Here is a 25,069-nt window from a genome sequence, read left to right as displayed (position 1 = left end):
CCTCTTCTTTGCATGTGTTTTCTTACCCTTGTCCTGATCCTCTTAATGTGCCGTAATCTCGCTAACCACTTAGAGGCATAAGCATCGGAGGGGTTGGCTCGGAACTGATGCACCAAAGAGGCCATCTGTGGGGGACAAAGAAGATGAATATGACCCTGTTCAGATCTGGCATTAAAACAGGCATCCTGAATAATCGGATCACAAGTGTGCAGCTTTAAATACGTCCGTGTCAGTAGTAGAAGCCAATGTTAGCAGTAATAGTAAGTAAAAGGTTATTGTACCGGCGGTCCCCGGGGACCTCCATTCTGCCGACACTGCTGCCTTTGCCAGGCAACAGCGGGGTACAGAGCTTCAGAGAGCCAGGGATGAGAGCGAGCGAGCGGGCGGGTGTCAGCTCCGTGCAAAGCACCGGAACAAAAACACCGACACATCTCCGACAGTGTGATAATAATGAACTTCCCGTGCCTACTCTGATAGTCTGCAGATTATGTAGCCTATAGATAAGATATATTTGAATAAAACACAGTTGTACCGACAGGATACAGTAGAGCACAGAGGCCGTTTCCATGCTGCTCTATTCACCTGAGGAGCGCAGAGACCCAGCGGGACGGCAGGTAAGTAAGCGATCCTTCAATGTGGCCCAGGACACATTCGTGTACACACTGCTAAAAGAATGTGGCCATGTGTGGCCCAGACCACCTCTGAATGTGGTCTGAGCGATCGGATTTGAATGCTTCCTCAATGCGTCTTGAGTGCGTTCACACCTGAACTGAGAGCTGTCCACTTGTGATCCGATCACTCTTAGCCGCATGTTAATACCAGGTCTGAACAGGGCCGATGTGTGTGTGTAGGTGTGAGAGGTAGACTTACATTAGCATGCAGAGCCATCTGTCTGACTAAGAGTGGAAGGTTGCGGTCTGAAACAATTTTTGCCACTGTTGTATCAACTAATCCCTCCAGGTCTGAAAGACAAAGAGCAAGAGAAGGAATAAAAGAAAAACACAAAACACAGAGTGGCAAAGAACAATCCCAGAGAACACGCAGTGATTGGCTCACCTTTGCGGCACTGGAGGGTGACCAGGTTACATTCATAATCCAGTGGTTTTATAATGACTTCTACAAAGTTAAACTGACCCTGACGGGGGGGGGAAGAGAAAGATGAGAGATTGGAGTTAAAGTTCAAAAATATATACTGCGGATTTCAGACACGTATGCATGTGTGTGTGCCCATGTACCTTAATGGTGCCCAGTTTATACTCCTCTCCGGAGTCATTGTACACCACCATGACAAAATCGTTGCCAATGTGACGCTTTTTGTTGCAGCAGCCCTTGTCGCTCTCCTTGTTTGGCATCAGTGTGGCTATGTGGAATATAGCTGCACACAAGAGGGATTCATTAATAACAAGCAGACTGGCTGTGGAAATTACATGATAAATCACCATCATGTGACACACTCACCCTGCATGATGTCGTCGTGCCAGCAGTAGGTGAACTCCCCGTCGTCTCCGTACTGGTCGAGTCCTCCGAGGAAGATCTGGTCGGGGTCACAGTCCTTCAGATGGATTAATTTGCCCAGGCCCGTTAGGAAGGCAGCGTAGCGGTTCGAACCGTACTCGTTCGACAGGATGGCGACCTCATTGTTAACCTGAGGAGAGAGTGGAGAGGATGAAGGTGTGAAGTCGGAGAGTGTGGGAATTATCTCACAGTGATATTAAATTAAAGACAATCAATCCATGTTCTTGTGTTCTCACCTGACCAGCTCCTACAAACACCACTCCGATCTTATGGGTGTCGTAAGGAGGCATCTGGTCCAGGACCTTCACAGCGCGGTCAATCACCTGCCAGAGAATAAACGCTGTAAGTGACACGGTGTGAAACACACCGGAGCAGACTCCGGGTCAGCCGGAGAGGTCAACTAACCTGAGTTTTGGGCAGCAGCAGCGGCTTGTTGGCTTCGTTTCCAAAGAAAGGAGAGTGGTACAGCTGGAGGAAGACAAAGCTAGAGGAGACAAGAAGATGTAGACCAAGAGAAAAATAAGTGTTGAGCACAAGCACAAGAATTTAAAAAAGGCTTATAACCCACGTGTTGGCATTATACGTGGCATTTAGAACAAATATAGAAATGTCATAAAATGTGAACGAATACACAGCTATGTATGAACTATATTCCATTTAGTAAGTAGGTTATAATCTCTTTTCATTTTCCAGTTCTGTAACACTGAGTCAAAGCTGTTAAACTGGGTTGTAGAACATGATTACAATTTTCTTCACTGGCAGGCGATCTCAGAAACACCAGGAGGGAATTTCTTCAAATTTGTCAAAAACATCCACTTGGGAGTCAAGGATGACTGATTAGCATTTGGTGGTCAAAGGTAAAGGTCACTGTGACCTCACAAATCACGTTTTGGGCCATAACTCAAGAATTCATAGGCTAATTATGATAATTTTAATCGCATCAGGCTAAAGAACGCTTGTGTCTATCAGTCCATCTGGTTGCTAAATAATAATTAATGTGCTGCTAAAGGGATGTAAATTCAGGGGACAGATGGTCATGTTGTAATGGGTTATGTATGAATAATTGTGATGTGTTTTTGTCTGATGGGTCTTACTGGTCTGTCTGTTTATGGTAACAGTAATGTCTATTGTATGTGTACTTTTTCTCAAACTGAGCTGCCTAAGGATGCAAAATGAATTTCAGTGCAAACTGACAATAAAGTTGTATGGTATCGTAATTTCACGCAAATGTCTAATAGGAATAAATGATAAAGTGATGACATATTGGACAGACATGGATGGAAGCTGCAACTTGACTGGTTGGCGGACGTATACATAATATACTATAATATGACTTTATTATGACTTTTTTCAACGTACTATACTATGACTTTTTCCGTGAAATTTTCCGACATTATACTATGACTTCTTTATGACATGACATATACTATGACGTTTTTATGACATTTTCCATGACATACTATACTATGATTTTTTTCATGACACTTTTCGACATACTATACTATTACTTTTTTTCGACATACTATATATTTTTATAACATACTATACTAACCTTTTTTAAAACTTTTTTTCATGACATTTTGACGTACTATACTAGTACTTTTTTGACATTCTATGACATACTATATTACGACTTTTTTATGACATACTATACTGTGACTTTTTTGACTAGTTAGCAGAGGTATACACAAGGCGAGAATTCTAGTTTGTGCAATACTTGAGTACCTGGGGCTCAATCCAGAGATCTTCTCAGTGTTACTGGGTCCGGGTCGACTGTGGTACGAGTCCCTCTCCATCCTCCTCTCCCTCCTGGAAGAGGGGGCTGATACTGAGATGGTGTGACCCCGGGGTCGGTGGCCTCCGCTGGGGGAGATGGGTCCGGGTTGTGCCGCTGCTGCTGGAAACTCCAACCTCAACCTTGCTCCTCCACTTTGAGATGACACTACACTTGGGCCTTCACTCCCTTGACTTTGACCTTCCAGTCCATTCACCTCCCCTCCTGTGCTTCCCTCCACCTTCTCTTTCTCAAAATGAGGCTGCTGGGGCTGAGGCTTGCTGTCTGAAGGTGCTCTGGGCCAAGATGTGTCTCCTGGCGGAGTCTCAGACTCCATAGCGGCCTTGGAGAAGGCTTCTGGTAAGGTTTGGAGTTCCGGAGAGGAGCTGGACTTGTTAAGTCCATGACCCTGGGACTGAGTGTGGGTCTGGAAGGGAAGGTCAGGGCCCTGGCTGCCTGGGGTGGAGGGTCCCTGTGTGGGCTGATCGATGGGAATCGCTCCCTCACTCACTTCCTCCAACGTTGACTTTTCATCATCTTGACTGGAGGTTGAGGAGGACTGGAGGAGAACGATTAGAGGAGTTGATTTTAAAACAGCAGAGGGAAGACTGTGGGTTTAGCGTGTTTTAGCAGATTAGCTTATTGCTAAAACAGCAAAACAAAGGAATGGTTCTTTAAAAGGGCCAGTGTGTAGCAGTTTGGGGATCTATTATCAGAAATGGAATATAATATTTATAATTATGTTTTCTTTAGTGTATAATCCTCTGAAACTATGAATCGTTGTGTTTTCGTTAGCTTAGAATGAGCCCTTCATATCTACATAGGGAGGGGGGCCTCTTCTCGGAGTCCACCATGCTGCTCCGCCATGTTTCTACAGTAGCCCAGAACGGACAAACCAAACACTGGCTCTAGCGAGAGCCTTTCACGTTTTATGTTACCTGAAGGCCACCGTAGTTCTCCGACACACTTGTGAAACTGCGGTAACGTGAGTAGAGTGGAGAACCGTGGTACCGCCAGCCACCGTCTGACTTCCGTTGCTCCTAAAGTAGTGTTATTATGGTATGGATGGCCTCTGAGTGAGGGCTGCATAAGCACTGTCACCTCACAGCAAGAGGGTCGCAGGTTCGTATCCGGCTTGGGGCTCTTCTGTGTGGAGTTTGCATGTTCTCCCCGTGGTAGTGTGGGTTCTCTCCAGGTACTCTGGATTCCTCCCACAGTCCAAAGACATGCAGGTTAGGTTAATTGTTGACTCTAAATTGCCCGTAGGTGTGAATGTGCGTGTGAATGATTGTCTGTCTCTATATGTCTCTCTACCCTGCCTTCACCCAATGTCAGCTGGGATCCAGCCCCCCATGACTCCTAACGGGATAAGTGGTTGCAGATGATGGATGGCCTCTAAGTGAAGCGAACGGCGTTACCACGGTCTAGCACTCGGCAGCTCACGTTGGAAAGGGAGGACTGAGCGGAGGGGTACTCAGTTGGTTGCAATCTCCAACCACACCGCTAGATGCCACTAAATCCTACAGACTGTCCCTTTAAGTGCAAAATAAAAATGCTGGCTGTGCTTCATTTGGCTGTACTGGCATGCCGTTTATTACGCAGGAGCAAGGGTGGGGAAACCCACTTAAAAGGAGCATGGGCAACGTTGAATCTATTATCAGCTGATAATGAAACAACAGGGGGTGTAGATGCTGTGGTAAACCAGTTTCATCTTTTCACAGCTTGTAGAGACAGTACAGCCACAAAAAGCCATGTTAATGTTTATTAGTCTGCATTGTTTACCACGCTGTAGCAAACATGGTACTTTGATTATTCGCCGTAGGTTCAAGTCGGCATAAGATGCATTTGCCGTTTTGTGTGCAGAATTAAAAAATAGAGAGCACCAACTACCTACCCTGCTGAGTGTTCCAGGCGGCGGGGTCTTTGTGAACTTATCCGCAGACATGAAGATGGGATCAGAGGTCGATGGCTCAAACTCTTCACTCTCTGGCCAATCAGTTGGGGTATGTGCTGTGGTGACCGCTGACCCCTCCTCCAGCACCACCACAGAGTCTGAGCAGGACACAGCAACAACCACGTGGGTTATAGGTGGATACACATATTCACAAAAACTTTCGTATCCCCCAACACACACACACCACAAATCAACAATTAGTTATTCCCCCACAACAAACATCAATGATTTCATCACAGCTGTCAGTAGTAATTTTGACACCTCACACACACATTCTCTCTAAAATCTAAATTCTAGTCAAGTACACAAGAAGTGAAATTAACTAAATCGTAACATGAAATACAATCAGATGTATCCACACTGGTCAAACAAACTCAAAGGCAGTCAGGCAAACACACACGTGTGCACATGAACAGACATTAAGATCATGACCTACGTAAGTAAGTCCATTCTACAAACACTGCGATCAGAGACAGACAGATTAATGTAGCAGGCAGCATCTATCCATCGCTGGTTCATCTATTTGATTTTTTTCATCAAGACACATGCATCTGTTTGGTTGGTTTGCTGGTTAACTTGGCCCAAACACACTGCAGCTACTGCAACAGCAGCCCAGACCAGGCCCTCCAGTCCTGTAACTCTTAACTAACACTCTCCCTACAATCAAAGAAGAAGAAGAAGAAGAAGAAGCCAACGCAATCAGGTCTCTTTGACACTTTAAGTGTTGGCCCTTAAAACTGCAGCGCTGAAAATATCTTCATCGCCCTACTGGTCTACAAGTAAAGCAAGAAAAGAGCGTAATAGTTGGATGAGGTCTGGGCTTTCCTGTTGACAACATGGGAGGGTCAAAGGTTAAAAGGTCAACCTGGGAGTATATTTCAATGAGAGTTATAGAAAATGATTAGGAAGGAAAAACAAATCACAGAAGGAGTTAAGAAATAAATCACGATCCATCTTAAGGTGTCATTGGACTGATTGATCCGAGTGCAGGCATGTTTTCAGTATCTCTTGTCGAGGACCCTCCCTCCCCGTGTTAATAGAAGACTGATGGGTAAAGCAGAAATACTGAATTCCTTCACTTGCACAATTTTCAGGTATAAAGCAGCAGGTCTTTTGCACAACTGCGTTATCTGTGACAGGTTTGCAGGAGAGAGCTGCAAAATGGACAAAAGAAACTCCTACACATCATATCTCTGTTCCAAGTAGAGGAATAGATTGACACTGTGGGAGATGGGCTTATTCGCTTTCTTGCTGAGATAGATAGATAACCCCCTGTGAAACCTCAACATGCTGTTTTTACACTTCAGTTTTTGTATGGATTAAACCATAGACTGTATGTACTTTATATATAGTGATGGATTTTATGGATTAAACAAACTTCTGACCATAAAGCAAGGAATCTCTTTTTGTCCGTATGTGTGTGTGTGTGTCCTTCACATATCTCGAGAACCGTTCATCCGATCTACTCACACTTGGCGGGTGAATTACTGGGGACCCAAGGAGGTGTGAAAGTGTGAAAGATGCAATTCAGACATGTGACACGTTCAATATTAATAACCTTTGAATAAACAAGCAATAGCGCTCTGTGCCGCAGCGGGGGTGGGGCTTCAGGGCTCTACGGGTTGAGTCGAGCATGTCGTCCGCAGTGGGCCACGACAGGCCGTGGCTCATTGACTGCAGTTCAGTTTAGCTGCTGGATGCTGGACATACTAACGTTACAAGAAAACTATTCTTCACTTCCCTGGAGTCAACGAGCGATGAGCGGTTCTCGACAACATTGCAAGCAGCACTTCCGATGGCCAAGCAATCGGCACACTCCGAACAGGCACGCATTCCGAACGGCCATGCACTCTGATCGGGCTTTCCCCGACAACGCTGCAAGCAGCAATACCGGGAGCCAAGTAATCGGCCCATTCCGAACGGACACGCACTCCGAGCGTACATGCCCCGAACGGGCACCGCACTAGTACATATAATGTGTTAAAAGAGTTTTTGAGGTGCTGTTTTGTTTTTTTACCTTTGGACAAAGCCAGACTGGCCGTTTCCCCGTTTCACTCCAACTTCATATTGAACAACGGACAGATATGAGAGGGGTATCTATCTTCTCATGTAACTGTTGTCAGTTAAAAGCGAACAAGCATATTTTATTAGGAAAACAACATTGCTGTCTTCGGATCTTACACGTTAATAGCAAGTAAGAGATAATTTATGACTTCCCCTGCCAACATTTTTAACGTCCAGCAAAGGGGATATAATGAAAATGATCAAATGTCACTTCCAGTTTGTGCTGGCAGACCACTGTATTGTGCAAGTAAGAAGAAATACACTACAGCAGGAGTTTTCTGGAGGGGGGAGGCGTGGGGTCACACATGTGGTGGACGGTACCTGCCCAGGAAATGCTCCTGTGCAACCTGCCGGGGGCCGGAGGGCCTGGGGGGGCAGAGCCCAAACCCAGAGACCAGAGAGAGCCACCCACTGCAGGCGGGACACCAGAGGACAGGTCGGTGGCGCATGATGCCACATAACGTACCGCAGCCAATCACAAACCAGCATGGTGGTGAGGATGAAAAAACATGAAAACAAACCAATCAGAACAAGGGGAAAAAAAAGAACTGAAGAAATGTTGAAAGAAAAGAGTGAAGGAAAAGAGTGAAGGAAAAGATGGGTTGATGAGGTAAATAAAGAGAAAACGTGAGGATGAATATCTGGAGGCAGGCGAGCCCCAGAGGAGAGAGAAAATGAACAAAAGCACAGGACACTGAGCATCACTGAACAAGAGGCTTCTGCAAAAAAAAAGACATTTGACTGATAAACAAAAATCCTGTCAAAGCCTTGAACCTTGATGATCAATGACCTGAGCAAATCCAAGCTGGCCTATTGATCATCTTCAGGTTCAAATGAAGTATTTACAGCCAATTTGGTACTTAGCTCAGTCCATTAAATGGGACCAAACACAGGCAGTCAGGCGGACAAGAGGGATGCGTTCATGCATCATTACATTTATTAGTCCATTATGAATTTCTGTTCTGTAGCTAAATATTCTAGCTGCTCTGTTGAGTTTATGTGGCTGATAACACAATGACATTGTTGTGATCATAAAGTTTTGGACAAATAACCTGCACTGATCAATTACAACCACCAACACAAGCCAGCAAGATGAAACATAATTCAAAGTTTCTGATCTTTCTAGCTTTCTCTCCTCAGACTGTTACCCACCAGTGTTCGAGCGCTGGATCAGGTTAGTCTTCTCTACGACGCTGCTGTGTGTTTGGGTTAGCGGCTCGGGGACGGGGGCTGGTGCTGGAGCAGCGGTGCTGGCGGGAGCGCTTGCTGACTGGGTAGGACGCTCCTTCACTCCCTCCATGGCCATGAGGACAGTGGAGAGCTCCTGCAGCGGCATGTTGCCGAGCTCAGAGGAGAAGGGACTGGGTGGGTTCTCCAGACACATCAGCCAGCTTGTGTTACCTGTGACGACAGACAGAAAGATGGTTTGAAAGTTTACCAAAGCATGTCAGAGATTTTTAGATAATTTTTCTTCTGCCACCCACTCGCATTACCATCAGCACATGAAAATATATATGAAAATCAACTTGCAAAGACATGAAATGTGCTCGAATCGATAAAGCATTAAGTAGCCTTTGTAATTTTGTCATATTTTTTGTTTTTTGTCATTATCTTCATGTGGTACTACAGCTGCAAGCAGGGACTCTTCCTTTGCGGAAGTCCTCCACCAAATGTGACTCCTCTGCTGAAAAACACTGCATTCATGTTGAAATGTATTGTTTTACAGAATTTAAAAAGCAGCAAGTACAAAAAAAGATAGTTTGCACACACAAATCTATCGGGATGCTCTTGAAAAAAACAGACTACATGTTCTCTGTTATGGATTAATAACCTTGTGCAGGTTTCAAGTTAGTGCAAGTTCATTTTACATTGTCCAGCAACAAAATCAAGGACGGCCTAAAAGATAGAAAAATCAATATAAAAGCATATGGTATGCTTCAGAAAATGGTCTGTCGTACTGTACTTATAGTCAATATATACTTAAGTGGTATGGTCTTGTGTTAATACTAATTAAAATAATAATAATATAAACACAAAGCTAAACCTTCTTTGAATAACTGAACAACGAGACTTTGTTCATTCATTTGTTGTTGTTGGTGTTTAGTGCGGTTTGCATACCAGACGGTCTCCGTATGAAGATCTCTGCCCAGCCCTGTGTGAGCATGGGGACAAACTCAGCCAGGCTGGGGTTGTCCTTGAGAGGCGCGGGAGCAGACGGGGTGGCAGAGGTAGAGGAGGGAGGACCCAGACCATCCAGGGTGGAAGTAGAGGAGGGAGAGAGCGGAGCAGCTAACTCCCCCTCAGAGGGGGACACCAGAGGACTGAGACTCTGAGCAGGACCGGCACGTAGAGCGTGACCCCCTGGAATGAATCATCATCATCATCAGAATTGAACAGCTCCTCTCTTCACATTATAGTATGCTGTTTGAGACACCAAGCTGATCTTATAAGTTGTTTTGTCATGAAGGTTGGCTTAAATTAAACATCAGACACGGCATAAGGACACACAATATACTGTTCAGGCGGAGGTAGACTTACAAAGCCAAAAAAAGCATCAAGATCTAGATATGATTCCTAATGTCTCCCAAAAAAACAGACACGACATCCAAAGCACACAAGTACAGACAGACATTAATGTGTTGAAGATCACAGCCAAGAAGTGTAATTTTGCATCCCATTTCCTTTGACTGTACTCTCTGACTCGATATGGAATAATGATAAATAATGCCACTAATATCAGACAGGAGTAGAGTGGGCTGCAGTGAGAAGAGGCTGAGATAACACAGGCAGGCACAAATAAAAGCATGGCTGCGAATGTGTGGAGGATAAAAGCTACCGGATTATTTCTCATTTCAAGACAGCGGGGCCGCGTCTCATTTTGCCTGCCCTTCAAAAGATGTTCCAAAATTGGATTTCAGAAAATAGCACTAACTGTAGATTGGTAGATTTTGGCTGCAATTATTAGTCAATACAGTTTGTAAAGTCTCAGGTATTTCCGAAGTGCTACCTGTCAAGCAGCTGAATATTTATTACCTGACATGGAGCGGACCCGTATGCGTGTGGCTCTGTTGTGCTGCTGGCTCGACTGTGACTCCAGTTTGGCTGGAGCCTCTTTGGTGATTCGGGTGTGTAGTGACGGATCTGACCTGCAGGACCAGGTAAGAGAAATGATTACAAAGCAGCTAACAAGAGTAAGACTCGACAGGGCTCGACAGCAAGGGTTGCCAGGTTGCCATTGGCAACCAATTTGAGAAATTGCCAACCAATTCTTTGATTGCCATCAGTGGCAACCACGGCAAAATCTGCACCCGAGTCTCTTCAGCTGTATGTGAGAGGGGGTTCAGCTGTCTAAGCAGGATCAAGATTAAGACAGATTGGAGGTCATCTCTGAGATGCAGCAGAGATGATGGACAAGCTGATGTTGGTGTCACTTGAGGGACCCACAATCCAAGACTTCAATGCTGAAGGGCCAATGGCTCTGTGATCGGAATCAGCTCAAAGGTTAAGAAAAACAAAATTTTAAAGGGAGAGAACAGATGAACAAGCAGCCAGTAACTTGCTGGATTCATTTTTGAGGGATCTGTGAATTACATGAAAACAGCTGCACTACTGATATTTTCTATACCATTAAGTTAACTGATAGCACTTAAAATTCAAATTCTGTAAAGGATCAGATAAAACGCAAACTCCCAAGACTTTCGTTCAGTTACTGTAACCATTTTTAAAAGTTAGTGTAGAGCCCCGACGCTACAGCCATGCTAGCAGCTCTGTGAGGTTGTACTTAGGCACAGCGGTGCTTCAAGCTAGATGCTAACATTCTCACAATTACAATGCTAACATGTTAATTAGGGCTGTCAAAATTAACACCATAACGCAAATAAGTTTTAACGCCACTCATTTCTTTAACGCAGCAACTCAACTTGAGATTTTTAGGTTGTAGCGGGCTCAGTTTTAAAACTAGAGAAAATAAAGTGGCAACGTATGAAACAAAAAAAAAGCAAAGCTAAGGAATCCTTTGATACCAACCATGTCATACTAGCTTGTTGTGAAGTAGGCTAAATAACGCTCCAAACTTACGCAAAATTTTGGCAAGAAAAACTGGCATGGCCATTTTCAAAGGGGTCCCTTGACCTCTGACCTCTAGATATGTGAATGAAAATGGGTTCTATGTGTACCCACAAGTCTCCCCTTTACAGACATGCCCACTTTATGATAATCACATGCAGTTTGGGGCAAGTCATAGTCAAGTCAGCACACTGACAGCTGTTGTTGCCTGTTGGGCTGCAGTTTGCCATGTTATGATTTGAGCATATTTTGTTATGCTAAATTTAGTACCCGTGAGGGAATCACCAGTCATAAGAATTTATCCTCAGGAGAACATGAATATCTGAACCAAAATTCATGGCAATCCATCTGTAGTGACTAACATCCTACACTTTTAGCCACTACTGGCTGCTGATTGGCGAGTGTTATATAGACATGTGCTCCAAACAAACAATGTACAAAGCTCCAAAGCTTTGTAAGATGGTATTTATTTACCAATCATGTCCATCACTTCTAATAAGTTTTAATCTTCTTGGTTGAGACATAAACCGCCCACAATGTCCTTTGATAAACACACAACTCACGATGTCCTTCGAGCATAATAGTGCACAAAAGAGCACAAAACACAGGCAACTCAGAGCACACTGAAAAAAGGTTTGCTTCTCCTAACCAGCTGCACCTGTGGTAACTGGCATGTGGCTTATATGAGCTACCTGAGGCCAGCCTCTGCTTACACCATACACCCACCTAGTGCTTGGAGGCACATTACACCTAACACAAATAAAATGCATGGCTCCTACACAATCCAATAGTTGTTGAGGCATTTCAGTCAGGGCCAAGGTGGCCGACAGACAGACTGACCTTGGCATCCCTAGAGCCACAACTAGCGTGGCTTAAAATCAAAGATTTCTATGGTCATATTCTGCGTGCGTATGAGCATGCTTCACCTCGTCATTTCCCCTCCTCCTCCCAGCCGTTCAGACATGTCCATGCCCAGCAGCGCTTGCGTTCTGACCCCTCCGCTAGTTGTTATGGTCACCAGCTTATTGCCCACCAGCCAGGTCATGCTGCGACCCCCCGCCAAAAGGAACTCTGCGATGGGAGACCTAAGAGGACAAAAGAGGTAACTTTCATGACTGCTACAGTTTCTTACAATTCTTTTTTTTTTACAAAACATCACCATTGTAAAGTGCCAACCACACACCATACAAACATGCTGATTAAAAAAAATATAAGTCCTTGCCCACCTCTTTGGCAGGGCGGAGAAGTTGGAAAAGACATATCGTGCCATCATGTCCAAACAGGTCTCTGTGAGCTCCAGGTGGACGGTCTTCAGCCCCTCGTCTGCCTGAGTCACCGCATTTTCATCAGCGGAGCCCAGACTGCAGGTGGTGGTTGAGGTGTGCATCCTACAGGAGGAAACGGAGAGACAGTTAAACAACGGAGAGAAGGGAAGAGGAGGAAGAAGGAGGCACGCAGGCTCCAGATATATTCTAACATGTAATCGGTGCACACAGAGACATGCAAGCTCAGATATACAGACACAGAGAGAAGTGCAAGATATCACAAAAATCCCACAAACACACCACATCTGCCAATATCACATGCAAAGCAAGCATTTATATTCACACATGCATCCACCCGTGTGTATATAAGCGAATGCACCAACAGGTAATTAAGCATACAAACACAGACATACACTGGGACATGGTATAAGAGGCCTCATAAGCGGTGGCTCGACACTGGTTATTTCCCTAGATGCAGATAAGCTCTGTATAGGAGGCAGAAGGGAACTATGGTATAATATGTTTTGATGCCAAGTACGCCACAGGACTGCAGAGAAACCAGCAGGTAGAAGCTGTGTGAGTGAATGTGTTTAACTCGGCGCTAATGTCTCTGCTGCAGCCAAATCTCTTTATTAGTGTTCACTGTGTGGAGTGAGCAGCACCTCTTTGTATCCACAACAACCATTACTGCTGTGCTCTACAGGCAAATCAAGTTAAAAGCACATTTAGGATATTAACATCAGTCTCAATCAGGGCTCAAGAGATACTTCAGTCAAAATGAAGGCCTCGCTGCTCAGAAGTAAACACACAAAAAGTGAGCAATTTACAGCAACACACTGGGATGACTGAGCCCAACTGTGATTATCTCTGTTCAGCACTGTGGGGAGTATACAAGGCAGGCAGACTATTTTCATGCCTCACTGACTCAAAGAAAAGTTTAACAAAGGAACAAATATTAAACCAAATATGGCAGAAAACAGCTGTGTAGGAATAGAGAATAATGCAAGATGAACATCTGTCCATGGTGGATCTATCAAGGGTTAACAGTTTTAGCTTTGTTTTTGTCAGCCTTGTAACTATCTCCAGTTATATATCCAGTTACATAAGGCACTATAATATAATCCTTTTTTTTTTTTTTTTTTTTTTTTTAACAGCTGTTCAGATTCATTCAGAATCAGAAGGAACAAAAATAAATCTCCCACTCAGACCAAGTCCCAGCGTATGAATAAACAACTATTCCACACAATTTTTGTACTTACCATTCTGCTACAATGATTAATTTTTCACTTCAATGTCAATTGGACACATACTCCAAACAGCATGACCATGAAACGCTCACGACTTTAACCTGAGTGTGCTGTGTTCACTGCTTTCTAACATCATATTCATTTCATTGCATTTACACAATGCAAATCTAAACAGAATATCATGGCATTTTGTAAGAGGTATATTAGTATTGTAGGTATAGTACAAGCATGGATATATGAGCGTCACAACACAAGCTCGGCTAAACAAGAAGAATAAAACAAAATGTGTTTGTTTGTTTGTTTGTTTTTCCTCGATATCACAGAGTTCAATTTTATGAAAAGTCTAAAAACTTAAAACATGGTCATGTTGTCTGAAGTGAAGTCCACCAGAAAACAATCTAACTTGTCACTCAGGTTTTACCATTCAAGAGACACAAACTGTTTGATAAAACAGCAGCTGTTGCAGCGGTTGAAGCAGGTTAAACAGATCCACACTGCAGTTGTTTAGTAGGATAAAGTTCCATGTGTCACTGAAATTAAATACAAAGTACTTCCAAACATTAAAGTACTGGGCTTTTGCTGCCATCTGTTGGGCAGGAGGGGTAGGACATATTCAATATAGTGGCACTGCAGCCACGTCTGACAACTGCAGTGTTAGATCAAACATCTGTCAGTCACGTGAGCAAGTCAGCCAAGCCGAGATAAGCATTAAGATATGAAGATAAATCAGGCGGAGAGTGGTTGTGTGTATATGTGTGTGGTGATATGAATCTGTAATCAAACATTTAAAAGATCACATCTGCCCAGCTAGTCTTAAAATCCCACACCAGGAGATTGCCATGGTCTTAGCAGCACAGTGTATGTTTGTCAGTGGAGCAAAACAAAATTATGTCAAGCAAGCAAACAAAGCTGTTGTGTTGCTGTCGTCCCCATCACTGGCCGAGGAAGCAGAAGTTCCCTCCCACCAGGAAAAGGGAGGCAGAGTTGTAGGTTGTGGTTGATGTGAATCGGGATAAGATCCCATCACTTTGAATACGCATGCTTTTCATCAGTCCCTCCTGCCATTCATTTGTTGTTAGGCCAATCAAAACCAGTCAGCAATACACCCAGCAAAACAAAAGAAAGACAAACTAAAATTCAAAGAAAATAAAAGCTAAATCTATGTTAGAGCAAAATCAAACAGAAAAACATCAAATGTTGTCCGATGTCTTCTTTAAACACCGCATGCAAGAGCAAATCATAAAAACAAAAGTAAAACAGCACGTGTATGACCGCAGCCCAAAACAAACCAAAAAGACGACACACAAACCTTCCTCCAGCATGCACCACCCGCCCCAGGTAAGCCTGGCAACAAACCACCCGAACGCCCGCCCAACGGACCCGCATGACAATGACCCTACATCCCCATCAACCATCCCATGGAGGAAGCAACAAGTGTTTGGGTTGTTGTTTGTTTTTTGTTTGGTTACCCAGAAGGCTCTTCTCTAACCTGCGGACCGCGTGTTCGGAGACACTGATGCTGCGGGAGCGGAAAGCATCCATTGCTGACAGGTCCCTCAGCTCTTTAACTGGAGAGCTGCTGCTATTGGCTACCGCCGCTGCCGCCTTCGCCACTTTCGCTGCCCGCAGACTGGGCAGAGGGGAACGGGCCCGGGTTGGCGATTTGGTGGCGATGGGCAGTAAGGGGGTGGATCATCGTGAGGGTGGTGGTGGTTTGGGAGTGTGGGGGGGAGAATGTGGTGCATGGAGGTATATCAGGAGACAGCAGGAATCGTCACCCGAGCACCAGAGCAAAGGGCACACGCCACGCAGAGGGGAGGGGAGGGGCAGGGTATAGAGGGTAGGGCCACAAAGGACAAAGGGCAGAGGTCACAGGAGGGGATGGGCCAGGAGCAATGCAGGAAGGATCGAGGATGACACGACCACCCCCCAAAACCACAACCACAACGCAGCGCCCAATCGCAGGAGGCAGGGGAGGGGGTCAAATGAAGAATTGAAAGAAAAACAAAACAAGGTGAAAATTAACAGCAGTGAACACTATGAATCAGATTACAGGAGAGCGGAGTAAGGGATTCAAAAAAAGGGTAAACATCAACTGAAAGGAAAAACAGACAAGCTACAGCAGAGGGTCAAACTGCTTCTGCTACTCAGAAATGAAAATACACACAGAAAGTATTCAGGAGAGCAACAAAATAAACATTATCTCACACAGCAGGTACATAGTGAAGCCAAGGACTAGTACAGGAGAAGTAAAGTAGTAGGGATGGACTCAGCACAGGCCTGACATGATGGAAGTTATAACAGAAGAAAAGACATCCAACTGAAAATGAAATGCTGGGTTAAACCTGAGGGTTGGATCACAGCAAGTCTGGAGTAAAAACTCTGAGGGAGCCAATGAAGGACAAGACTAATTACTGTACTTCAATAGATTTAAAAAGGTAATCAAGGCTTTTGGAAACCCCAAATTAAACTTCAAATGTTCCCATAACTTGGTTTTATTCATATGAAATCTGACATGCAGCCCTCCAACCCAACGGAGCGCAATGAGCAGTACAAGGTTAGATCACTGGATGAATGATGACACAATATGGAACACTGAAATTGGGTTCATATGGAAGATCAGTACAAACTGATGTTAGCAGAGGCACTATGTATCACTATGAAAAGCTGTAACTGGGAGTGTGCTTGATTGCAATGACAGCAAGGGTGTTAGGAGTTTTTAAAAATAAACAATTAGGTGTGGGCAACCCAAGCAAGATTGAGGGGACTTGGGGAAGAAGATGTTATTGCACAACAGAGGAAAAATGATTTAATAAAAGGCTACAATGGGCAAAAAAAGCAAAAAATGTGAAGATATATAGGACAGAAGTGTAATAGATTCTTTGGGGAACGGCCCATCCAGACGGTGTGATCTCAAACTATATCGGTTACTTTTTTATAGTTATTTTGGGTCTAGGAAATGTGCACCGTGATGCACTATTGGTTTAACGAGGAGACTTATTTTAGAATTTTTAAAGAGGACTTATCATGCTTTTGTGCTTTTTCCCTTTCCTTTAGTGTGTTATGTAGTTTTTTGTGCATGTAAAAGATCTGCAAAATTACAAAGTCCACACCAAAGGGAGTAACTCTCCCCCACAGAAACACCTTGCTTTTTGAACATTAAAGCATGTAAACATGTTTGAGTGGAAACCCAGAATACCTTCTGAAAATAAGCATAATAGGTCCTCTTTAAAACACTGCTTCCATGTGAAAAAGACATGCGTCCACACTAGTGTAGTGAGATCTCTGTCCACACTGAAACACCCAAACACTAGGAAAATGGCTGAATCTCTCTTCATCCTCTTTTTTAGTTGGCGTCAAAACCGTGCATCACATCTGCAAAACATCTGTTACAGAGTGGTACAGACACAGCCCAGCTAGTCTGCCGAGTCTCAGCTGGTTAAACTTCTACTCAGTCCCTTCCTTCTCTCTGCGATCACCTCTACTGTGCTGTGATGAGTTACTAGGATGTTTTTAATTTCAGATTATTGGGGCGATAAAGACACGGACAACCGACAAACATTCACACCGTGTACAGATGAGAATGACGCCTTGCTGAGAAAAGCTTCCTTACACCTCTGTGTGAAAGAGAAATTGTGTATTTCTCTTTGTGTACATGTAAAGTCTGTGTTTACTGTGGTCATAAACAACAACAGATGGTGAGATGTGACAGCAGGAGAAAGAAAACCAGATAGTTCTTTCCCCAAGCTATCGCTCTGTATATACTTTTATATTATATGCTACAGGTGGTGGACACATTAACACAAACATCTGGACAATCTAATGCCATCCACTATAACAACATTAGCTTTAATTACTACCACATGGAGGAACCAAAACCTCTCTGAGTGCCAACAAAAATGTTCTGTCGACTGTAGGACTATTGTCTTAGATTACATTATATTATACAGGTGTTTGTGTAATTTTGTCCACCCCCTATATGTCATTAATATGAGAAAAGATGAATTTTGAATAAAAAACAAATTGTGTCAGAAAAAACAACAAATTTCAAAATGTATAAAGCATAAACAATAAATAAAATGAACTAATGATCACCATGGCGACCTGAGAGTAGTCACTGCAACCATCACGCCACAGTACCAGTCATGCTGAGTCCCCCGTTACCTCGGCAACCCCAACCCCCTTACACCACAGTGGCCACATGGGCTGTGTGTGGTGCTGTTGGGTTTGCATGTCAGCACTTGCAGCTGTGTGTGTGTGTGTGTATGCTTTACCTCTTGGGCCTTTCATTGAGGCTGGTGCTTCGGGCACGAAATGAACTCTGCTCATGACCGTCATCGAATGGCAGCAGGGCGTTGGAACGCAAACCCTGAGGACATAGACAGAGGTGTGAATGGAAAGATGTAGAGATGTAAAAACTTAAATGTATTCAAAGTCAATACAGGGGTCTGCTACGACTCCAAAATAGTGTCAAAAGATTAAAAATAAGGCTCATTCAATTTAAAAATTTACATCATTATATAGTCCAGAGTCACTGTTATGGTGTAACGTCACAGGTCTGCAGGTTTGTATTCTGTCCACCACTTTTTGCTTTGGGAGACTTAGAGTTAGATGTCTGTCAGTTAAATATGAAGCTACAGCCAGGAGATGGTTAGCTTAGCATTAAAGGTGCAGTGTGTAGGATTTGGCGCCATCTAGCGGTGAGGTTGCAGATTGCAACCAACTGAAGCTTCTCCCATGTGCCAAGCGTGTAGAAGAACTACGGTGACTGACGCAAATCGCGAATGGCCTTATCTAGAGTCAGTGTTAGGTGTGTCCGTTCTGGGCTACTGTACTGTACTCCGTGAAAAGGACCCGCTCCGTATGTAGATATATACTGCTCATTCAAAGGTAACGAAAACACAATGATTCTTATTTTCAGGTGATTGTACATTAAAAAAAACATATTTATTAACATTATATTCCATTTCTGCCAATATATCCCCCTAATCGTTACACACTTGTCCTTTAAGAAAGGTTTCTGGATATAAAAAAAAATCTTTCCTCAAGTGTGAAACTGTCTTTTATAAATGCGTATGCACAAGAACGAGGTGAGAGCACATTGAGGACACTGATTTCCATGTGGGAGTTATGCCCTTGTACTTTCTCCCAGTACTGTATAGTCTCTCTTTCTCAGTATTTGCGTGTGTGTTTGTATGTGTTTATATGTGTCTGATGTCATATTTCAAAATAAAAATTGCAAGTCATAAAATAAGGTAGAAAGACGAACATGCACACACCTTTGTGATGTACTGAACAAAGTCCTTGCGGAAGGGGAGTCTGCAGCGTATGAACCACATGGCAATCACATGGTGGGCCAGGGACACGATGTACTGGTTGAACCTGACGGGAATGGAAGAAACAAACAACTCAAAGGGTGTCTGTGCGTTGGAGAATACATGTGTGTTAGTGTGTATGCGAGCACTTACTTGGATGGGTTAGTGTAAGGTAGAGAGATGGCAAACACACTGACATACTGCTCAGCTACAAAGTTGGCATACAGGTGGGGCAGGCGCACCAGAGCTATGAAAGAGAACAAAAGAAAGAACACGTCAACCAAACACCTTGACCTTGAACATTCAACAATGGTAAAGAAACGTTAAAGAAAAACGCTGAAGAATTTTTCAGAAAAAGCTTTTGGTGCTCACTGGAGAGGAACTCGAGCATAGGAGACGCCATGGCAACGGTGGCAGAGATGTGGGTTAGCTTGACGATAAGAGCGGGGAGGAGCTTGATCATGATGTCAGGCATCTCCACCGTGCACATTGTAAGAGCCACCACACACTGTTTGGCACAGCGGTAAATGAGGCCGGTCTCGAGGCACTGAACCAGTTCTCTCTGTAGAGGGGAAAGGAAATTAACTAACATCATTCCAGCATGGAAATAACTGCCTCCATGTATGTGTGGGGAGGGGCTGGCAAATCTGTGTGATATACAGACACCAGCCATAATGGGCTACTGTTGCCCAAATGTGGATATTCTGGCAGTCAGTAAACACAACATGCAAGCTTCAGAGCATCCTAGAAACCAGTTGGTGATGTCGACTATTACTTTCTACAGACCATCGTTTGTACCTGTCTTGACTGCTCCAGATAGTTATGGTATGAGGTGATCGCTGTGAGAACAGGAACCACCGCCAGCTGAACTTCAGTGCGAGAAAACCCCTCTGGGGTCTTCTTCAAGCGCTCTGAGATCAGCCGATCTGTCACCTTCAAGTACACAAACAAAAAAATGAGCAAAGTATAGCTGTTGCCCAGTTTCTAGGGCAACAGCTTTGGTCCAAGTTTACTTCCTGACAGCTACTGCATTAACAACCATAGAGAGGCGAGGTCCCACCCGTTCTGGTGGACCACCATCGGACCTTATTTTGGAAAAAATGTGAACGGTAGTTTTTTGATCCCGTTTGAATTGCGCCATGAATCACACATATGATGTTTGTCAATTTAAAAGATAATTTTGCAAATCAAGAAAGCCGCAGTTTGTTGTAAAACTGTTGAAGACTGTGAAAATACATAACTAGAAAGACTACACACCCAAAAGTTACGTAAGTGACGTCTCTCTCACTGAAGCTACGATGCCTGTGTGTTTTGTACTGGGATGTACTCACACGACCAACGGGTCTCGCTCGTTCTTTTGCTTTCCGGCTGATAAAAAGACCAGGAGTCGCTGGATAAAACACATCAGGTAAGATAACATTTAATTTGTGTGCGGATCATAGCTAAGTTAGATAGCTAGCTAGTGTTGTTGACGTATATTGTGCGAGACGAGAGATGTAGTTCACTGAGCGGTTTCACACAAAACTAAATGATACTATGACAAACTGCAACTTTCTTGACCTGCAAAATTATCTCTTCAATTGACGAACATCGTATGTGTGATTCATGCTACAATTCGAACGGGATAAAAAGATTATTCGTCTTTCGCCGTTACCGTACATATTTTTTCCAAAATAAGGTCCCATGGGGTCCACCGGAAGGGGAGGCACTTCGCCTCTCTATTGGAACAGGAAATACAAAGGGGCCCTTTTGGAATGTTTATGTTATCAAGTTTGAAAAGGTCTATAGATTTGCATGTGTCTTTATTTGCACTACCATGCAGCAGAGTGTAGAACAGAGCTGGTCCAAGCTGCATGGCGACGTGAGCAGCAGCACTTTGTACTGCAGCGTCCACGGCAGCTTGTCGAGAACCAGCCTAAACACCTTCCAATCGGTCTCCTACAAGACAAAAATAAACCAGGTCTGATATCTTGAAAGATAGCAGGGAAATTACTGTAACCATCTGTTGCATGTGGATCTGTCCAAAGTAATTTGCTTCAAAGGGGGACAAAATCCCTGGAGCAATAGCCACAAGAAATAGCAGTCGGTACTTTGACGCAGACATTGCACTCCATGCATGCCACTTATCTGTGAGTTGGATATAACAATTTTGTGTGTACCATTTTGAGGCACTGCAGGAGGACACTGAAGGCCGGTGCGTAGGGCAGGTAGGCTGAGCGTATTGAGGCTGTTGAAGCGGAAGGAGCAGTGGGAGGAGCAGGGCTGCCAGCAGGAGGAGATGTTGAACCTGCAGGCTTCTTTTCACTGACACGCTTCTCTGGCTCCCTGAAACAACAAAAGGACAGTTAACACGACAACTCCTTACGCAAATCTGTTTTAACGCCACTTATTTCTTTAATGCATTAACGCAACTTGCAATTTTTAGGTTGTAGCTGGCTCAGTTTTAGAGCTCGAGTGACGACTATTAAACTAGAAAACCTAAGGATTCCATTGGTACCAACTATGTCATACTAGCTTAGCGAGAAGGAGGCTAAATAACGCTCCAAACTTGCGCTGAATTTTGGAGAGGAAAATCTGTCGTGGCCATTTTCAAAGGGGTCCTTTGACTTCTGACCTCAAGATATGTTGATGAAAATGGGTTCTATGGGTACCCACGAGTCTCCCCTTTACAGACATGCCCACTTTATGATAATCACATGCAGTTTGGGGCAAGTCATAGTCAAGTCAGCACACTGACACACTGACAGCTGTTGTTGCCTGTTGGGCTGCAGTTTGCCATTTAATGATTTGAACATATATTTTATGCTAAATGCAGTACCTGTGAGGGTTTCTGGACAATATTTGTCATTGTTTTGTGTTAATTGATTTCCAATAATAAATATAAACATACATTTGCATAAAGCAGCATATTTGTCCACTCCCATGTTAATAAGAGTATTCAATACTTGAAACAAACAAACAAATCTGTGGTGTGCGTGCGTCTTCACCCTGTGTCACAGTAGCAGTAAGGGCTGAACCTCATGGCCCCGTCTTTGTTGGGGACCCCGAGACGGTGAAGAGAGTCCGCTCGCATCATCAGGAAGAAGTCAAACACCTGAAGGAGAGAATGAAAGCGAAAAGAATAAAAAGTCAACATGCATGTATGTTACAAATGGATTAAGAGATGAACAAATATGCACAGAAAAAAAATTAATCCCCCCTACCTGTAGTCTAATACTGGAAGCGATAGTTGAACTGTACTTGTTCTTGTAGTGAAGCTGCAGGTGGCTGATAAGCAACTCATACACGCGACTAGCGTGACTAGCTGGTAGGCTGTAAAGCTTGCTCTGCCAGGAGAGAAAAGGATGGAGGTTAATCACCAGATTCACAAAAACCTCATAGGGAATTATTTTCTTCAACTGTGACATAGGAAAAAATGTTTGTAGTGCAATTTTTTATCACTTGATTGTCTTAAGTTAAAAAGATAAAAGTTGATATGAATCAAAAGTTAAACTATTTATTCTCTGGTATGTTTACAAACATTACTGATGTGAAGAAACCTTAAACAGCATCAGATACCTATCAGGCAGACTGCATCATTATCTGTAAACATGCTCATCTAGAATCATATCAATTCACTTTTTCGTTCTTTCTTCAGGTGGCCAATTAAGTTTGTAAATATTAAAACAAATGAAGTTTGCAAGAGATAAGAACAATATTGAGTGTTCACATTTCAGATCCTTTTAAGCTGTATCTTTTTCTGAAATAACTTCTTAACATCAATCTTAATGTCACTTTTGTGAATCCAGCCCTCATGTGTCTACCTGCAGGATTTCCAGCAGGCCCAGTATAGCAGTCCTGACGTCCTCCATAGGGGACTCTGCTGTCGGGTCTCTCTCTGAAACCTCCAGGGGCCCTGGACACACCAGAGAGCGACTGGACACCTACACAGAGAAAGAAACACTAAAATGACTTCAGCGTAGCTGGAATGGACAGAACTACATTACCTCATGAGGGTTAAAGTGAGACAACATAAACATCTGTCTGTCTGTCTGTCTGTCTGTCTGTCTGTCTGTCTGTCTACCCGCTCAATGATGTCCAGTAGGCTGGTGAAGTGGTGTGTGTTGCAACCCTCAGCGAGGTCCACCAGTAGCTGGGTGGCCTGTTTTCGGACGGCCAGGTCCCGGTCGTCAGCTATCCCACTGAGCTGGGGGATCACCACCATTTCAATCAACTCATCCTGGAACAAGTCAAAGAAGAAAATAAGACAAAGAGTTTTATCTTATTAAATTGTAATGACCTATACATCGGTGAAAACAGAAAACAAAGTTTACCACACATCAGTGTACAACAGCAAAACAGTTAAACAGAAATGTTACAGACACAGACAGGACAGACATATAATAACAAACACAGCGACAGTGGATTTGACAGTTAACAAAGATGCAAATGTGTGTGTGTGTGTGAGCGTACAGACCTCGTAAAGCTGTCGGTTGGTACTGAGAACGAAGGACAGGATATGAAGCACCTTGATTCTTATCACGCTGCGAGGCTCGTTCCTTTCAGAGAGAAAGCAAGATAACAGCAAAGATTACGGTACAGCCGAGATGGGATGAGACAGAGGTCGAGGTGATGATTATCATAATGACCAACTTTACATAGTAGCCATTTTCATATAGTGAGACCATTTTTTGAAACTTGACCTCACTGTATAAAATGACCTGTGGTGACCTCTAGGATAATCACAGCCTCATGAAACTTTACAGCCACAAACTAGAGACCTAGAGCATTCAGAGGATGGATGGCTTTCCTAGGTAGATTGAGATGGATTGAGAATAAGGGGGTTTCTGAGCAGTTTCCAGAACAGAAGTGCTCGCCATCCAATCACCGAAAAATGAAATTATTGCAGAAATCTCAAAATGTCAAAAGTTTTTGATCCCAAATCACAGCATGGCTTTTTCTGTGGTGTTCCTCAAGGTCTTGGTGACTTAATGTGGTATTTTGGAGGGATTATTGATAATTTTTATCAATTCAAGAGGTAAATTTTTTTTTTTAAATTTAGCACCAAATGTGTGTTACAAATGGTATCAACAACAAAAATAATGCAACAACTTAAGGGATATAATAGAGCATGGGGATGACATCATATACTTCCAACATAATGTTCTAAGCCCGTATACACTTTCACACTTTATTTTAATTAATTGATTATTTTTTTATTTCTTATTCATGACAATAACAATTTGACACACAGTGCTGAGCTGCATCTCAAATTAATCTTCAGGTTCCCAGCTTTCAGATGATATACACCACTTCTATGTTAGATATACTGTTGACCTGCTATCTCCCCCTAAAGACCCCCCGTACCCCCCTAAAAAAGTCAAAAACCTGTCTATTGTGGGTCTCAGAGGGTTGACAAAGAGGGACACAAATGCCAAAATCTCGTCACAGAGGCGATAGATATCTGTGCATCCTACCTGAAGAATTTCTCCATGAGGCGGTGAAGGCTCTGAATCCAGCTGTCCTTGGCTGGCTGGATGGACTGCGCCCTGTACGAGATGAGGGTCAGCACTGATGCATCCTGTCACACACGCACAAGATTAAGATTAAAAAAGTAGCTGCAGTATGTTAGCAGACCAAATGAGGACACAAGATGACACCAAGGGATGGAAACTCAAAAGCACTAACGGGTCTCTTGTCAGCACATTTCTCCACCAGACTGAAGAACTTCTCGGTGGAACCGTGGTAACCGTTCTGCTCGTAAAGCTCCTCTACTGTGGTCAACAGCTCATACACAATGGCCTTCAACTCCGCACTGCCTATTGTCTGTGAAGACAGATGAGGCGGGCCACTTGGTCAAAAAACAACAGGTATTTTAATCTGTTTGTGTG

At 43.6% G+C, this 25,069-nt stretch overlaps 1 protein-coding gene across 4 annotated transcripts in view; it reads right to left on the bottom strand.

Annotated features, from left to right (window-relative positions):
- The window catches only part of tsc2 (TSC complex subunit 2), a 37,267-nt gene that overhangs the window by 592 nt on the left and 11,606 nt on the right, over positions 1–25,069 (bottom strand). For 2 of the 4 annotated variants that reach the window (XR_012593217.1, XM_074628957.1), the window contains exons 13-41: positions 24,867–25,004; positions 24,656–24,759; positions 23,656–23,737; positions 23,263–23,418; positions 23,003–23,122; positions 22,403–22,525; positions 22,187–22,293; positions 21,359–21,524; positions 21,015–21,137; positions 19,998–20,132; positions 19,572–19,761; positions 19,353–19,446; positions 19,164–19,266; positions 18,159–18,253; positions 15,374–15,514; positions 12,599–12,760; positions 12,299–12,457; positions 10,341–10,453; positions 9,426–9,668; positions 8,460–8,708; positions 5,184–5,341; positions 3,241–3,848; positions 1,921–1,999; positions 1,752–1,838; positions 1,459–1,645; positions 1,236–1,375; positions 1,057–1,135; positions 871–962; positions 27–125 (exon numbers count right to left, since the gene is read on the bottom strand). Coding sequence is in view for 3 of the 4 variants with exons in the window: in XM_074628957.1 (XP_074485058.1) it covers positions 27–125; positions 871–962; positions 1,057–1,135; positions 1,236–1,375; positions 1,459–1,645; positions 1,752–1,838; positions 1,921–1,999; positions 3,241–3,848; positions 5,184–5,341; positions 8,460–8,708; positions 9,426–9,668; positions 10,341–10,453; positions 12,299–12,457; positions 12,599–12,760; positions 15,374–15,514; positions 18,159–18,253; positions 19,164–19,266; positions 19,353–19,446; positions 19,572–19,761; positions 19,998–20,132; positions 21,015–21,137; positions 21,359–21,524; positions 22,187–22,293; positions 22,403–22,525; positions 23,003–23,122; positions 23,263–23,418; positions 23,656–23,737; positions 24,656–24,759; positions 24,867–25,004 (4,332 nt within the window). In the remaining variant the exon portion in view is untranslated. Of the gene's footprint in view, positions 1–26; positions 126–870; positions 963–1,056; positions 1,136–1,235; positions 1,376–1,458; positions 1,646–1,751; positions 1,839–1,920; positions 2,000–3,240; positions 3,849–5,183; positions 5,342–7,628; positions 7,719–8,459; positions 8,709–9,425; positions 9,669–10,340; positions 10,454–12,298; positions 12,458–12,598; positions 12,761–15,373; positions 15,515–18,158; positions 18,254–19,163; positions 19,267–19,352; positions 19,447–19,571; positions 19,762–19,997; positions 20,133–21,014; positions 21,138–21,358; positions 21,525–22,186; positions 22,294–22,402; positions 22,526–23,002; positions 23,123–23,262; positions 23,419–23,655; positions 23,738–24,655; positions 24,760–24,866; positions 25,005–25,069 lie in introns of all 4 variants that reach the window. The other 2 variants (XM_074628959.1, XM_074628958.1) reach the window with 2 other exon arrangements.

This window comes from Sebastes fasciatus, chromosome 3 (genome assembly GCF_043250625.1).
Source record: "Sebastes fasciatus isolate fSebFas1 chromosome 3, fSebFas1.pri, whole genome shotgun sequence".
Lineage (NCBI taxonomy): Eukaryota > Metazoa > Chordata > Actinopteri > Perciformes > Sebastidae > Sebastes > Sebastes fasciatus.
The sequence above is the reverse complement of the archived record's forward strand: the minus strand, read 5'-3'. Positions and strand labels throughout refer to the sequence as shown.